Here is a 15,240-nt window from a genome sequence, read left to right on the forward strand (position 1 = left end):
CTTTCTTCCTAAAACTAACTGGGATTATGTCTTTAGCTCCTTTAAAGGTATTCTATCTTTCCTAAACATGAAGAATGTTTTTCTTGTCTTATTTGTGGAAAGAGTTTGGAAGTGGGGTGCTTTTTTATTCCAGATCAGTGGACAAGGCAGAAAAAAATAATCACCTTAGCTGTTTTTTGGCTTTCACTTACTGTAACTCTAATCTCTGGATTAGTGACCCCTAGAATATTCCCTGTTCCATGCAGTAAACAGAATTCAAAGCCACTCACACACCAGGTTGACAAGATATGATTGTTTATGTAAAATGCCACAGCGGTTATTGCAAACACGGAGTGTGGAATCTAGGAAGGCCATGCGTGAGCCATGCGTGAGTCTGTGCATGATTCAGACACAGAGACTCGACTTTTCTAATGATACACACAAATGAGCAAAAGGAGCCCCTCCAGTTCTTATCTGGAAGTCGGTGTCTTCTCCTTCCATAAGTCCCCGCTCACGTGACATCTCTTGCTTAATTGCCCTTTAAACCGTTTTATGGCTTTATAGCAGCCTGTAAAAAGTGATTTTCAAATATGACAGGCGCTGAAAGGCTGAAAGGGAGAGCTACCCAGGAGCTGTGATCTCTACATCAGCTCCCCTAAGAGCTCAGCCTTCCCAGGAAAAGGAGAGGGACAGCAGAGCGCCATGGGGCGATACTCGGGGAGAAGTTTCCGCTTAATCCTCATGTGCGTGGTGAGCATCCTCCTTTTCGTGATGGAGCTCGTGATCTCCCACATAGGCAACTCCCTCTCGCTGACCTCCGATGCTTTCGCGGTGCTTTCGCACTTGGTCTCCATGATCATCGGGCTGTTCGGCGTCAGGGCCAGCAGCATCCAGCAGCACCGGAAGAGCACGTTTGGCTTTCTCCGGGCTGATGTTGTGGGCGCGTTTGGCAACTCCGTCTTCGCCGTGGCCCTGATGTTCAGCATCCTGGTGGAAGCTGTCAAAAGGTATATTGATCCGCAGAAGACAGAGACGCCGCTGCTGGTGCTCAGCGCTGGAGTCATCGGGCTGCTCTTCAATATTCTCAACTATATCATCTTCTTGGACTGCTGTTACTGCGCGGCGCGGGGGCCCCAGGGAGACGCCGAAGCAGGTAAACGCCTCCTCAAATGTTGTAGTTTGGTCAGAGTCCTGCCAGGTGCTATCTTGGGGGCCCCTGGGGGTGCTGTGGAGTGAGGCCCATTCATTCCCCGAACTTTACTAAAGGTCTTTCTCCAAAGCGTCACTTCCAGTCCAAAGTTCCTTATAAGCCGGGTGGCAGCTGACCACCTAGGGGTCTTTTTTAGTAACAGGGGATGAAAAATGTGCAGACAGGTAGAGTGATAAACCGTGGCCATAAAGGGAGTCCTTTGCCAGAAAGTGGATTTGCCATGCAAAGCTGTCTCCTTTAATTAGGGACTCCCTTTTGTTCATCCAGATGTGACAGGGCTGTGTTTGGATTTTAAAATAATAGTTTAATTTTCTCCCTCCTCAAGTGTTTGAAAACTACTAGGCTTCATAACCAGCCCACTTGGAGCAACAGCTCAAAAACCATCAGATGCATAGATAACCTCTTAAGAATATATTCAAGGAATGTGATGTAAAATGCAGAAAGGAAAAATAAAGATGATCTAGTAAACTTAGCTCTATTTCTGAATTGAAATATTTGTATTTATCATAGGCATCTGTCTTATTTGAGAAAAAGGAAAGCTATTTACATGTAACTCTTTAGGAGGAATTTAGGAGTGAGTACCAAACTCATTGGATTATCTGTCAAAAGATCAAATTAAATCTCAGAAGAGAACAATACATTGAAAAACATGAAATCCAAAAGATAAGTTATTAGATGGAACCATGTTTCTTTAGTGCCACAAAAGGAATTTTTAAAATATATGTTAAAAGCTTTTTGCAGAAGAGCAATTTTCAGTGCTTTTTAAGAAGTCCTATAGCATGAACAGACCAGGTCCAAATCATGGTTCTCCTACAGGGCAGCTGTCAAATTACTTACCTTGGCTGTGGGCCCACCTGTAATCTGGAGACAATGAGGACTCAATGGGATTCTAAGTGTTTAGCACTTAATAGGCGCTTGGTATAGACTATTGTTTTTTAAAGAAATCACAATGCAAGTCTGAATTATGTGATCATCCAGCAATTGAATTCTAATTGCTTATCTGGATTTTAAGAAATTTCAAGATTTTTCTTATTTGACACTGAAAATTTTTTTCTCACTAGTCAGAGGGTCATGTAACTCAACAGGGGACCTCAGAGTAAGACTTTGCATTTTTTATTGTATTCCTCCTGTCTTTCCTGACATTGTAAATTTTCCCAGCTGGGAGCAGTCCTATATTCTATCTCTGTCTCAATTTTCCTATTAGTAGAAGATGCATCTTGAAAACACCTATAGTATGTGTTAAGTATAAAAGGGAACAGACAAGAAACTAGAGTCTGTATCTTTATTTGATTTAATGAATCAGTTAGGGCCTCATCTTTTGTAAAATATAATAGTTAACTTGAGATCATATACCTTGTTTACATCAGTCATGCTGTACTGGAGGTTCAAGATCATAAAATTCACATATTTGATATAAGAAAACAATATTTATTGCTAAGTATAAGTTTAAGGCAAGGAAGCTGATCAAATCAATGGTTAGTATTGGCATTGCTAAACTTACCTTGTGTTTTTAATTCTAATTTTTTCTTTACTTTTGACATATGATATTTACTTGCATATAGTAAAAGCAATGTAGGCAAAGAGTTTGGCTCTTTGACCAACATGAAAATTGGTAGATAACTATTGTTCTATTTTTATAAACTGAATTATTATCAGGTAGATCTTAGTTCAGCTCTTGTTTGGGAAGCAGTGATTTCTAATGTTTATGTTCATATTAAGATAAGAAGAGGCTTAAAGACAAGTATTTTACCCTAACCATATGGATTTCTACTGTCTTAATTCTAGAGCATCTATCTCCTTTTGAAATGTTTGATGCTGTATAATAGTCTTATTTAAATAATTATAATGATAGGTACTATACATATGTATAGATGATGCTTTAAGATTCATATTCTATATTTAAATTATTGTTTTTGGTACTACACACACATGTAGCTAGTGCTTTAAGGTCTATGTTCTATGTTAGAATTATTACTTGGGTAGCTTTTGGTATTGCTGAATTCTTCTCTTAGAACTTTTAAAGTGTTTAAATCCTCCTAGTGATTTTAGGATAGCTACTTAGTGTCATAGCATTTATGTTTTGAGTTACATATTTATCACTTTCCCTGAAACATATATTTTAATATCCTTCAAATTAGCTAAATAAACTTCAAGAATCAATATTTGGCTTAGATAAATCTCATAAACTGTCATCAACCCAATTATCTCCTAGTCTAAGAAAAAATGTGATTAATCCATACATATAGATGTATACCAGGACCTCCTGGTATAAAATATGAAGAAAAAATGATTCTTGATTTCAAAAGATTCAACCCAAATTTAGGAATAAGATTTTCTATATACAAAATTCTAACTTGACGGGTTTGGAAGTCCTGTAAACTAAAGAACTATGGAATCTCCTGGTTGAGTGATCAGAATCAAATAATCCATCACTTTTTTTTGGTGGAATGTGTTGACCAAAAAGAATTTTTTACTTAGAAAGCCTTCAGTCTCTTTCAGTTCTGTGGATCTTTTACTTGCTTTGTTTTATCTATCTGGTGTAGGAATTGATACCAGTTATATTTTATGTCTGAGATCATAGAAAGGTAAAAAGAAGACCACTAATTTATCCTAAATGTGAACAAAACAGAATGTATGTACTGTTAAGACTTGAAAACCTCTCTGGTATTCATGGAGTAAGACATGTTGAAGAATTGAACAGACAGAGGGAGTCAGAAATTTAAAAAATCACCTGGGACTAAAGAATGTCTGGAAGACTAAGCTGAGACTGGGATTGTGGAAGCCTTATACCAGTATCTAGCCAGTTGGGAGTCCATCCCCAACAGGAAAAAATGATGGTGGAGCAGATATTTTTAGCTAAAGAAAAAGGAAAATGAAAAAAGTAAAAATTGCAAGCACAAAAGAAAAAAACAAACAGGTTTAAGGTTCAAATTTGGATGGCTATATATGTGAGATTATTAGGAGGAAGAGCGTTATAAATGTGTTTGAAGAAAGGGAAGAGGAGTGAAAACAAGTCAGTTCAGATCCTAGGAAACACAGGGCACCCACTACTTTCTTTCTCTAGACTTAGGGATGAAATTTGCTTTGTTTGCAGTTTTTCCTACTCCTTGTTTACTTTATTAGATTTTCCTTGACTTTCACCTTATCTTTTATGTTTGCATTTTCTTTTCGATTATGTTTCATGTTTGAGTTTTCTTTAAAATTTTACAGACAGAACTCTCTTTTCCTTGACTTGTGTTTGAACCATACTTGGCCTTACATTGGTGCCTCAGAGGGTAAAGAATCTGCCTGCGGTGCAGGAGACGAGGGTTAGATCCCTGGGTTGGGACGATCCCCTGGAGAAGGGAATGTCTACCCAGTCCAGTATTCTTGCCCTAGAAAATTCCATGGACCGTGGAGCCTGGCGGGCTACAGTCCATGGGGTTGCAAAGAGCTGAACATGACTGAGCAACCAACACTTGCTTTACGCTGGCTTTTATTTTAAACCAAAAGTGATTTTGTGCAGCTCTGTCTAGGATAGGCTTGCCATTTACACAATTTATGAATGACACATTTAGGTCTGAAATATGTACTTATTATTAAACATTTTTTTAAGCAAATGCCTTCCCTGTGAATTTATCTACTTAAATTTTGTTTTGATTTCCAAACTCTGTTCTTTCCCTCTCTCTTCCTCTCTTTGCCACTCTCTCTCATCACCTTTCTGGCATTATATTTCCCCAACCAACCTGCTAGGGGCAGTGACAGCCTGTATGTAATCGGTGAAGTTCGTTGCCGGGGAGGCTTTTAACAGGCTGCTGATTGGCTGTTTTCCCAAGCTTCTCATTAAGTCCCAGTGCTACAGCCTAATGGGAACATTTCACCCGGACAGTCCCGTAGACACTGAAAGCAAATGGGGTTTGTTTTCCTTTAAGGGCACATTTTATCCAGAAACAAGCAAAGTAGGCAGGGCTCTGAGGGTGTAGGAGGGGCAGGGAGGAATCGGCTGCCTCCCTCCCAGCAGCAGGTACCACGGAAGAAGTCAGAGAGCGGAGACTGCACAAGGGAAGCTGGCTTTTCAAACTGGAAGGGGAAAGATTTTCCAGGTATCGGTTCCCTGGTTCTCTTTCTACTTTGGAGGCAAGATTGGAATGATCGGGCATTTACAATAATTATTAAACGATTTTAGGAAGCGTGATGCTTAATTCCCAGAAGCTGTTACTTTTCGATTTGTCTATATCTGACATAATTGTTTTCCAAGTGTTTTGAACAATTCACTTCCGCAGGAGCACTCAGTGAACACACACCTGTCACAGATCACAGCATCTCCCCTAGAGCAGATGCTTCCCAGATTACCTTAGGTCTCTTTCTGTACATTCAGGCCAGCTTGCTTAGCCTCTCACCTCTCTTGATGCGCAGGGATGGGGTTCTGGGTCAGTTACAGGGAATGAGTAAGAAAGATTAAAGGGAGACTGAAAACTATGTGCTGTTTCACATTTGTGAAATCAAATTCAACTGAAGGAAAAAAAAAGAGACTCGTTCCTTGTTCTCAGCCATATTCATTCAATATGCAGAGACTGTGAAAGTGAAGGAGGATAAGCGCAGCAGTGTATCATATACATTTGGAGAATTATATGTTTTGTGAAATAATTAGCAAGAAGGAATACTTGGTATTTGCCTTTTTCAGATAAGGAAACAAAAACGTAGAGTCAGGACCACAACCATGCAGTGAGTGAATGGTCGCGGACAAAGAATTACAAGGCTAAATCTAGGGCTTTAATTATAAACCTACTCTACTTGATCAAAGAAAGAAAAAAATAACGAACAGTGAAAAATTATTTGGAAATAATCACAAAATGGCATGTCAAAAAGTACGAATCAGGGAATTCCCTGGTGGTCCAGTGGTTAGGACTTGGTGCCAAAACAAAAGTGTAAATCAATCCTCCAGAGGTAGAATCCTAATTCCAGTAGCTGAATGATCTCCAGAAAGTTACTTCAACTTACTAAACCTCAGTTTTTTCATCTGTAAAGTGGGGAATTATCTATCTCGTCAGGACATTGTGAAGGAAGTATATCCTGTGTGTAAATTCCTCAACATGGCACTTGGTGGCGGTGGTTGACAGTGATTGTCCAAGGGCTGAAGAGACAAGAATAAAGGTCATATTTTAGTTAGTCCCTCAGTGGACAAGTCCTTGCCTGCTCCATACCATAGACTGGCAGCCGCACTCATCCTGGGCCAACACCCACAGTGGATTGCTGTTATTCATCCTTATGATCCATATAGATTCATCACCATTTCTGGCCATGCCATGTGACATGTGCTCAGTTGTGTCTGACTCTTTGAAACCCCATGGATTATAGCTCACTGGTCTCCTTTGTCCCTGGGATTCTCCAGGCAAGAATACTGGAGTGGGTTGCCATGCCTTTCTCCAGGGAATCTTCCCAACCCAGAGATCGAACCAGCGTCTCTTACATCTCCTGCATTGGCAGGCAGGTTCTTTATCGCTAGTGCCACCTGGGAAGCCCATCTACATGTATATATGTATCTATAACTCAGGATGATTTGCCTTTTAAACATTTTCAGTTTACTTTTCCAACAAAGTGGAAGTAAAAGTAAGCTTATTATTATTTCTTTTCTTTTGGTCAGATGCTTACAGGATATAAAGAATATATTTATTACTTTTTACCTTCTTCTTGCTCTTTTGTGGAGACAGTAGTCACTGTGATTTATATAAATCACATTCTGTATAGCTGCCTCTGATGCTTATGACAAATACTAGTCTTGTCATCATTTTTTATAAGAGACAATGGTATCTAGAGACTCCTTTTTCTTAGAGGAATGTCTTCCACAGTCTGTGTCCTGATATTTATTGTCTACATCTGAGAAGTTGTCTCCAGAGAATTTTGAATGAAGTAATTTTTTTTCTTTTTTTTTTTAATTTTTTTTTCTATTTTTTTTATTTAAGATTTTTTTTAAAATTTATTTTTTTAATTAGTTGGAGGCTAATTACTTTACATCATTACAGTAGTTTTTGTTATACATTGAAATGAATTAGCCATGGATTTACATGTATTCCCCATCCCAGTCCCCCCTCCCACCTCCCTCTCCACCCAATCCCTCTGGGTCTTCCCAGTGCACCAGGCCCGAGCACTTGTCTCACGTACCCAACCTGGGCTGGTTATCTGTTTCACCCTAGATAATATACATGTTTCAATGCTGTTCTCTTGAAACATCCCACCCTCGCCTTCTCCCAGAGTCCACAAGTCTGTTCTATACATCTGAGTCTCTTTTTCTGTTTTGCATATAGGGTTATCGTTACCATCTTTCTAAAGTCCATATATATGTGTTAGTATACTGTAATGGTCTTTATCTTTCTGGCTTATGAATGAAGTAATTTTTGATGAAGTATATCTGGGCTCTTGTTCATTGTCTGCTGTGACAACTCTAAAAATGTATCAGCCCAATAGACAACAGAAAAAAAATCATAGTCCTTGACTCAGGCCAATGAGAACTAGTGGTTGACTCCTTAGATAGAAGAGCAGCCAAGAAGTCAGGTTGAAGGAGGAACTATCAGGACAGACCATCTGTTTTCTGTCTAATTCTTACCCTGAAGAAACAATCTTGAGATTTTGCAGGAGAGAAAAGAGGGCAGCTGGCAACCAGCTTACAGCTCCTGACCAGTTGATTGATGACATTGCTGGGACTTTATGGGGCCAATAAATAATGTCCACTCATGAGCCTAGAACTAACTGAGAGCTAAGGGAGCAAAGATAGTCAGATGGCAATAAATATTGTAGCTCTGTTTTTGATAAAGGCTGAATTGGAAGGTGGACCTTCGATGTCCCAATAGCTTCCTAATACTTATTTCAGCAGTAAACATACCCATCATCTTCTTCAGGGCCCAGCTCAACAATGGGAGGCATAGAGGGGGCCCAGGAGCAGAGAGGACTGACACTCCGAGGGGCAGATTGTTCAGAGGATAAAGCCTGGGAGGGGCTGAGCCAGGCTTCTATTCCTTCCGTTGAACCCACCAATGCTTCCCTGGTGGCTTAACTGGTAAAGAATCCGCCTGCAATGTGGGAGACCTGGGTTCAATTCCTGGGTTGGAAAGATCCCCTGGAGAAGGGAAAGGCTCCCCTCTCCGTAATTCCGACCTGGAGTATTCCATGGACTGTGGAGTTCATGGGGTCGCAAAGAGTTGGACACGACTGAGTGACTTTCACTAAACCCACCAATAAAAGGAGACCTCACCCTAAGAGTAACTTCTCTCATGGAAAGGGAATGAAGGGGTCAGTCAGAGCCAATATGGCGGTCCCCTCAAGGAAACATAAGACCAGAGAAAGCATCTCCCCGCAGGACTCTCCAGCTTTACATGCCCTTCACTGGGGGCTTCCCTGGATGGGCTAGATAGACCATTATCAGGAGAGTACTGATGTTGGTATTCACAAGGCCTGCACCTCCTATAATCACTTTTTCCTTTGGGTATAATCCTTGGGTCCAGTATTTGGTAATTTTGAAACCCATCTCCTCAATGACTAAAATGGGTTAGAACAGTAAGTATATTAGTTCATAAGTATATTAGTTAAATGAATACTGAGGCCCCACAAATGTTAAGAATTGCTCATTAGAGACTGCAGAGTAATGTGAAATGATAGCATCAAGATAACTCTCTGGCTAGGAGGAGTAGGGGTGCCTTGTATTGGGTTTTTAATCTCAACTAATGTATTTTTCATTTACAGTGAAATTTATTTTTATTTTTACTTTTTACTTTTCATACCTTCCCTTATTCCCATATATTAAATATGCTCAGTTTATTTTCTGCATCTTATATTCTTAACATCTGCAACTTCTGAATGCTCGATTCTGCCATTTATTATTTTTGCTGCCTCTCTCAAAGTGGTTTGCTTCTTCATGTTTTGTGTGTTTCATGATGTTTTATTGTGAACTCATGATCAATGGAACTTTCTTTGAGGGAATTTTTTGAGGAAGATTGTAAATACATTTTCCCACAGAAGATTTACTTTTCATTGGGTCCCTGAAGCCATTAGAAACTGGGGAGCAGTTAAAAAATTCTTTGCTTGAGGATGATAATTATAGTGAGAATTTAGACTGCACTCCCACATGAAGACCAGGGGATAGTTCCAACTTTCCACAGGGGATATTTTTCTCTCTACCCAAAACCAAGTGTGAAACATGCAAATTTTCATGCTGTCTCCTTTGAGGCAGTAAGTTTTTGTGTGTTTATTTTATTGTTTGTTTTGATTCAACCTTTTACCAAAGGATTGAGCTTTGTGGGGGGATCTCTGATCTCACCGTGCCTGGATCTCAGTTTTGTCTCTTACATCATATCCCATCACAAGGCTGTTAAAAATCCAAGGCGAGATCCTTTGTCTTTGGTGGGCAGACATCCTTAAGTCAGGTTCTGGCTTCAACTTACCTTTCTGGATGTTGGCTTTCGCTTCATTGTCTGAACTTTAAGTGTTTTCCTAATGTCCTGCCACACTTTTTAAAGAGTTCAAAAAGCTTGACAGAAGCACATAGTATTAACCCAGAGCTAGAGCACTTAATATAGGTAAATTTCAGTTCCCAGAACTCAGCACCTAATAGAAGCCAGGCCCTCATTACCATTTACAAGGATAATAGCAGAGACTCAACAGTGTCAGAGGAAAGGGCAACTGACATTCGCCCTTTGGAATCGACATTCCTTTCCAAGGAGTCTTCTTGGTTTCTGCTTCTCTCCGAGGTGGGTCAGCATGTGCCAGCGGACTTGGCTCTGCCAGCAGACCCCACAACAGGAGGTTAATTATGCTACCAAGATTTTTGTATCTGGAAAACACATTGCCTCCTTTTCCAGGAAGCAATGTTTAAAATATTCCTGCCTACCTGTAGAGTAGGCTTTAAAGACTTCTGAGGCTCCAGGTGGCATGAGAGAGACACAGAGAAAGAGAGAGGGAGGGAGAAAGAGGGGGAAGGAGGGAATGGAGAATGCAAGCTAGCAACCCCCTGGATTCCGTTTTCCTCTCCAGCTCCAATTTCTGCCCCGTCTGCACTCTCAGTCCTGTCTCAGGGGCTGCTGCCGCCACCGTCTCCAGAGCTGCTAGGCCTGTGACTTGCTTCCTAAGGAAGCTTCTCCCTCGATCCTGTGTTGGCTTCAGCCTGAGGGTCGCTCTCAGTAGATTGCTTAGCTGAAGCTGTTTGAATGTTGGAAGCTTGTTCTGTTGCCCCTGCTCCTGCTTTCTGCCCCTCCAGCATCTGTCTGTCTTCCCACAGCCTTTGACCGATCTTCTGTCTTCTGTTCTGAAGTGTGTGTGGCAGTGGGGGGGGCTTCCAGGGTTTTCCCTCCCCTCTTCCTGCTCTTGCAGAAGGCTCAGTAGAATTGTTCATGGTTTCATGGTTTAATCAAGTTCTTAACGTTGCTCCTTTTCTTTCTCTGCTCCACATAAGGCTGGTGTTTTTTGCTGGACTTTCCCCCCTTTAATTTGGTCCTTGTTTTCTGGGTCAGGCATTTGTTTTTCCAACGTAGTTTTTTCCCCCCTTATCACAGTGAGAGAAATGAAGTCAGTGCTTAGGCGCCTGCCAAAAGCAGCTGTTTTCCAAACAAATCTCTTCAGCTCTCACCTCTCTTTAAGTTGGATCATCTCACCTGAAAAGCATTTTCCAAATAAGCCCAAAGTCTAAGTCGGGCGTGGACTCACACTATTGTGTTCTTGCCTTGATCCCCTCCAGTGTATCTCATCCCCCTTTTTCCTGTCCTAGCTGTCCTAGTTCTGTCTGTTCCCGACCAGTCCCGCAGGACGCAGGCAAACCCCCACATCCATGATAACCGTTTTGCTTTGAATCACGTCTAATAATAGACCCCATGGACTGCAGCCCACCTGGCTCCTCTGGCCATGGAGTTCTCCAGGCAAGAATATTGGAGTCAGTAGCCATTCCCTTCTCTCAAGGATCTTCCCAACCCAGGGATCGAACCTGGGTCTCCTGCATTGTAGGCAGATTCTTAACCATCTGAGCCACCAGGGAACCCAATAATACCTTAAATATTCTATGCTAGTCTTCCTAGTTTCTCCTCTCAAATAGCTCCAAATTGTATAGAAATTTTGAATAGCTCTGCCAGTCTTTACATGGTGGTTCCTTGTTCTACTTAACCGTGTGACAAACTGTCACAAATAGTGGCGTAAAACAACAATCATCTGATGATACGATACTCAGGATTCTCTGGGCAGGAACCGGGAAAGGACACAGTGGGAACAGCTTGTCTGAGGCCTCAGCTGGGAAGGGTCAAAGGCTGAGGTAGCGAGGTGATGGCCAGAGACTGCATCACCGTATGTCTGGCTCTGGGGCTGAAAGGACTGCTTACTGGACCATGACACAGGCCCTCACTGTGTGGCTTGGCTTCCTCACACAGCATCGCCTCAAGGCATCGTCTGTGGTGGCTCAGGTTTCAACCGTGAGTGTCCCATCAAACGAGGTAGATGTCTCAATGCCTCTTCTGGCCCAGACTCAGATTGTATGGGATACAAGCAGGTGAGAAGATGGAAGGCGTGTCAAGCCCTCAGACCTGTTTCTCAATGGAAGGAGCATCAAGGTCTGCCTGTGAGAAAACATGGTGAATGGGAGATAACGTTCTGGCCATCTTTGGAAACAACGCTCTGCATAGTCTGCCCTCCAACTACAGTTCATATCCATTCTATATGCAAAATCACTTACTGCTCCCCAGAGCCTTACCGTCTTATCCCATGGGGCATCCACTTCATGTTCAGGCTCTTACTCAAGGTGAGGGCAAGTGAGGCTCCTCAGGGCTTTTTAGGTATCCTCTCCATCTGAAGATCTATGAACTAAAGAAATAAAGAAAGGGCTTGACCGCCACATCCCCAGCACATGACAATGGGACAGACATAGGATAATTGCTGGATTCCCCAGTTGCTTTTATTTCAGATGGTACAGCAGCTTTAAGAGGATGACTTAAAAAAAAAAAAAAAAACTAGACTTTTATTTTTTATTTTTTTAAAAAAGTATTTTATTGAAGTACAGTTGATTTACAATATTGTGTTAATTTCTACTGTACAGCAAAGTGATTAGTTATACATATACATGCATTCTTTTTTCATATTCTTTCCCGCGATGGCTTGTCACAGAATATCGGATATAGTTCCCTTTGCTACACACTGGGACCTTGTCGTTTATGCATCTCATATGTAATAGTTTGCATCAGCTAACCCAAACTTCCAGTCTATCCCCCTCCTCAGCCTTGGCAACCGTAAGTCTGTTCTAAGGATGACTTTGAATAGCTCCCTGCTTCTGGTTCCCTCTGGGGCTGGTGAGGAGCATTCCTCAATGCCAGTCAGCCGTCCGATGTCTTGCCTTCCTGTCTCTGAAAGATATCTTTGGTTCCTAGTTCCCAGTCTGATCTAATCTAATCCCCTCTAAGTATATTTAGATCGATGTGCATCTCCTTTTCTTCTTTGCATCTGTCTAGCCTGAGAAAAGCTCTCTCTTCCTCTGGTGCAATTTCCCTGCAGTTTCTGAAAGCGAACTACTCTCTCTCTCTCACTTTCTTTGCACAATAAGACTGATGCATAAGTAAAAACAGTCTTAAAAACTCCTGGTTGTGAAGGCCCATTAGAATATCCTTGCATCTATAATAACAGTCATTCTTCTGTAGGTGATAAGCAGCTTTGATTTGCTAAGGTCAAAATCCTTGCCTGGAGGATTTTGCCTGCCTCACTCTTGAGCCAGTGTGTGTTTGTGTGTGTTAAGTCACTGAGTCATGTCCAGCTTTTTCCATGTCCAATTGTGTAGTCGTTTCCAACTACAGCCCATGGACTGTAGCCCGTCAGACACCTCTGTCCATTCTCCAGGCAAGAATACTGGAGTGGGTTGCCATTTCCTTCCTCACAACAGGCTAATAGCACAGCTCTAAATTCATATCAGAGCTGCCTCCTTTTCATGGGCTATAACGCAGATGTTGACAGTTTCTCCCTATCAACAGCCCAAAGTGGTGTGGACCACTACCTAATTTTTACCTTTTTTTGTCTCATGCCTTTATCATTTAAAAAAAGTCACCTCAATTAAAGCATCTTTTAAGTTTTAATGTATTCTAAAAATCTTCATGGAAGAGAAATACATACTTTTTGGTACAAAAAATACCTTTGAGTTAAAAAGTGTTACAAATACACGTATTATATAAATTCATCAATGAAGAACTGATTTGTACATAAGATTCCTCAGCTACTTGGAGAAGCAATTTCCTTTTGAAAAATCATCATGTTTGTAATATGCTCAGCATGTTTGGAGCCAGGCTGATGATGAGAAAGGGCCATCCTTTGATGATGTATTTGCAGTCTGAAGACAGGTGCTGTGCAGAAAAAGAGCCACCTCTTCTTTTGAGTAAGAATTTGGTACCTTGGACAAGATGTCTGCTCTTTTCTCTGAAGGAAAAATCTTCTCTTGTGAAGGAGAATTGAAAAATGAAAACAATAACAGCTGCTTTTTCAATTTCTAAAAAAATCAGTCTTTTTAGTTTTTGGGCTAAACACCAAAGTAAAAGAATTTAGGGTGTCATAATCAGACTTTATGAATTATAGCACATCAAGTTCTGTACCAGTAGATGATGAACTTTAAAAAAAGTTCTTTCATTTGTTTAGAACAAAAGAAGTGTTAAGAATGATCAAATTAGTATAATGTGGGGGCAAATAAAGTACACTGCAGAGTGTGATGCCTAGACAGTATTTCTATTCTATCATTTACAGATTGTGCCATCTTCGGCAATTTATTGGGCAGGCTAATAAATTATTGTGTTTTACCATAAGATGTTACAAAAATCTTAAAATCTTTAGGGCTTTAGGTTCCTGACTTAAAAAGTAAATGCAGACATGTATTTGCATAAAATATTCCTTGTTTTTTTGTGCTTTGGTTAATTGTGCTTGGAAGACAGATATTGTGTATTTTACAAATCAAAGGTTTGTGGCAACCCTGCATTGAAGGACGTCTATTGGTGCCATTTTTCCAAGGGCATTTGCTCACTTTTTGTCTTTGTGTCACATTATGGAAGTTCTCAAGGTGTTTCAAATTTTTTCATAACTATTGTATTTGTTTTGGTGATCTGTCATAAATGATCTTTACGTTATTACCATGACTCAGTAAAGGCTCAGGTGATGATTATAATTTTTTAAGCAATAAAACATTTTAAATCAAGGTATATACTTTTTTTAGACATAATGCTATTGCAAACTTTACAGACCACAGTATAATTTAAACATAACTTTTAAATGCACTGGGAAACCCAAACCTCCTGTGATTCACTTTATGTGATATTCACTTTATTGAGATGGTCTGGAACCAATCTGCAGTATCTCTGAAGTCTGCCTGTACTTATTTTATGGGGCTCTTATGAAGATGAAGTGAGATAATGACTATAAAGTTCTCAGCACAGGGTTGGGCAGAGAATCAGAACTCAATGAACAAAACTACGAAACCTCGTAATTTATAACTGTAAGATACAGTTTACATTTTTGGTGATTAACTTAGATTATATCCAACCTATATACATACAGATGTGTTTGTATATATACACAGACACCAACTATATAAATGTATGCATGCATGCATGCTAAGTCACTTCAGTCATGTCTGACTCTTTGTGACCCACGGACTGTAGCCTGCCAAGCTCCTCTGTCCATGGAATTCTCCAGGCAAGATTACTGGAGTGAATTGGTGCCCTCCTCCAGGGGATCTTCCTGACCCAGGGATTGAACCTACGTCTCTGGCATCTCCTGCATTGGCAGGCAGGTTCTTTACCACTAGCTTCACCCGGGAAGCCTCTTATATATGTATACAAGCACACAACTATGAATTGGTTGAATAGCATCACTGATTCAATGGAAGTGAGTTTGAGCAAACTCCAGGAGTTAGTGAAGGACAGGGAAGCCTGGAGTGCTGCAGTCCATGGGGTTGCAAGGAGTTGGACATGACTTAGCAACTAAACAACACAATATATATATGTACACACAACTATATGTGTATATATACAAATGCATGCATATACATATGTAGTTATGGTTATTTAGTCAAAACA

The 15,240-nt window shown here is 40.7% G+C and overlaps 1 protein-coding gene across 1 annotated transcript in view; it reads left to right on the forward strand.

The window, feature by feature from the left end:
• Positions 1–681: 681 nt before the first annotated feature.
• Positions 682–15,240, forward strand: part of SLC30A10 (solute carrier family 30 member 10) — a 36,037-nt gene continuing 21,478 nt past the window's right edge. Inside the window, exon 1 of the mRNA XM_070474499.1 lies at positions 682–1,132. Within this exon, the coding sequence (XP_070330600.1) occupies positions 682–1,132 (451 nt within the window). The remainder of the gene's footprint in view (positions 1,133–15,240) is intronic.

This window comes from Odocoileus virginianus, chromosome 11 (genome assembly GCF_023699985.2).
Source record: "Odocoileus virginianus isolate 20LAN1187 ecotype Illinois chromosome 11, Ovbor_1.2, whole genome shotgun sequence".
In the NCBI taxonomy this organism is placed as follows: domain Eukaryota; kingdom Metazoa; phylum Chordata; class Mammalia; order Artiodactyla; family Cervidae; genus Odocoileus; species Odocoileus virginianus.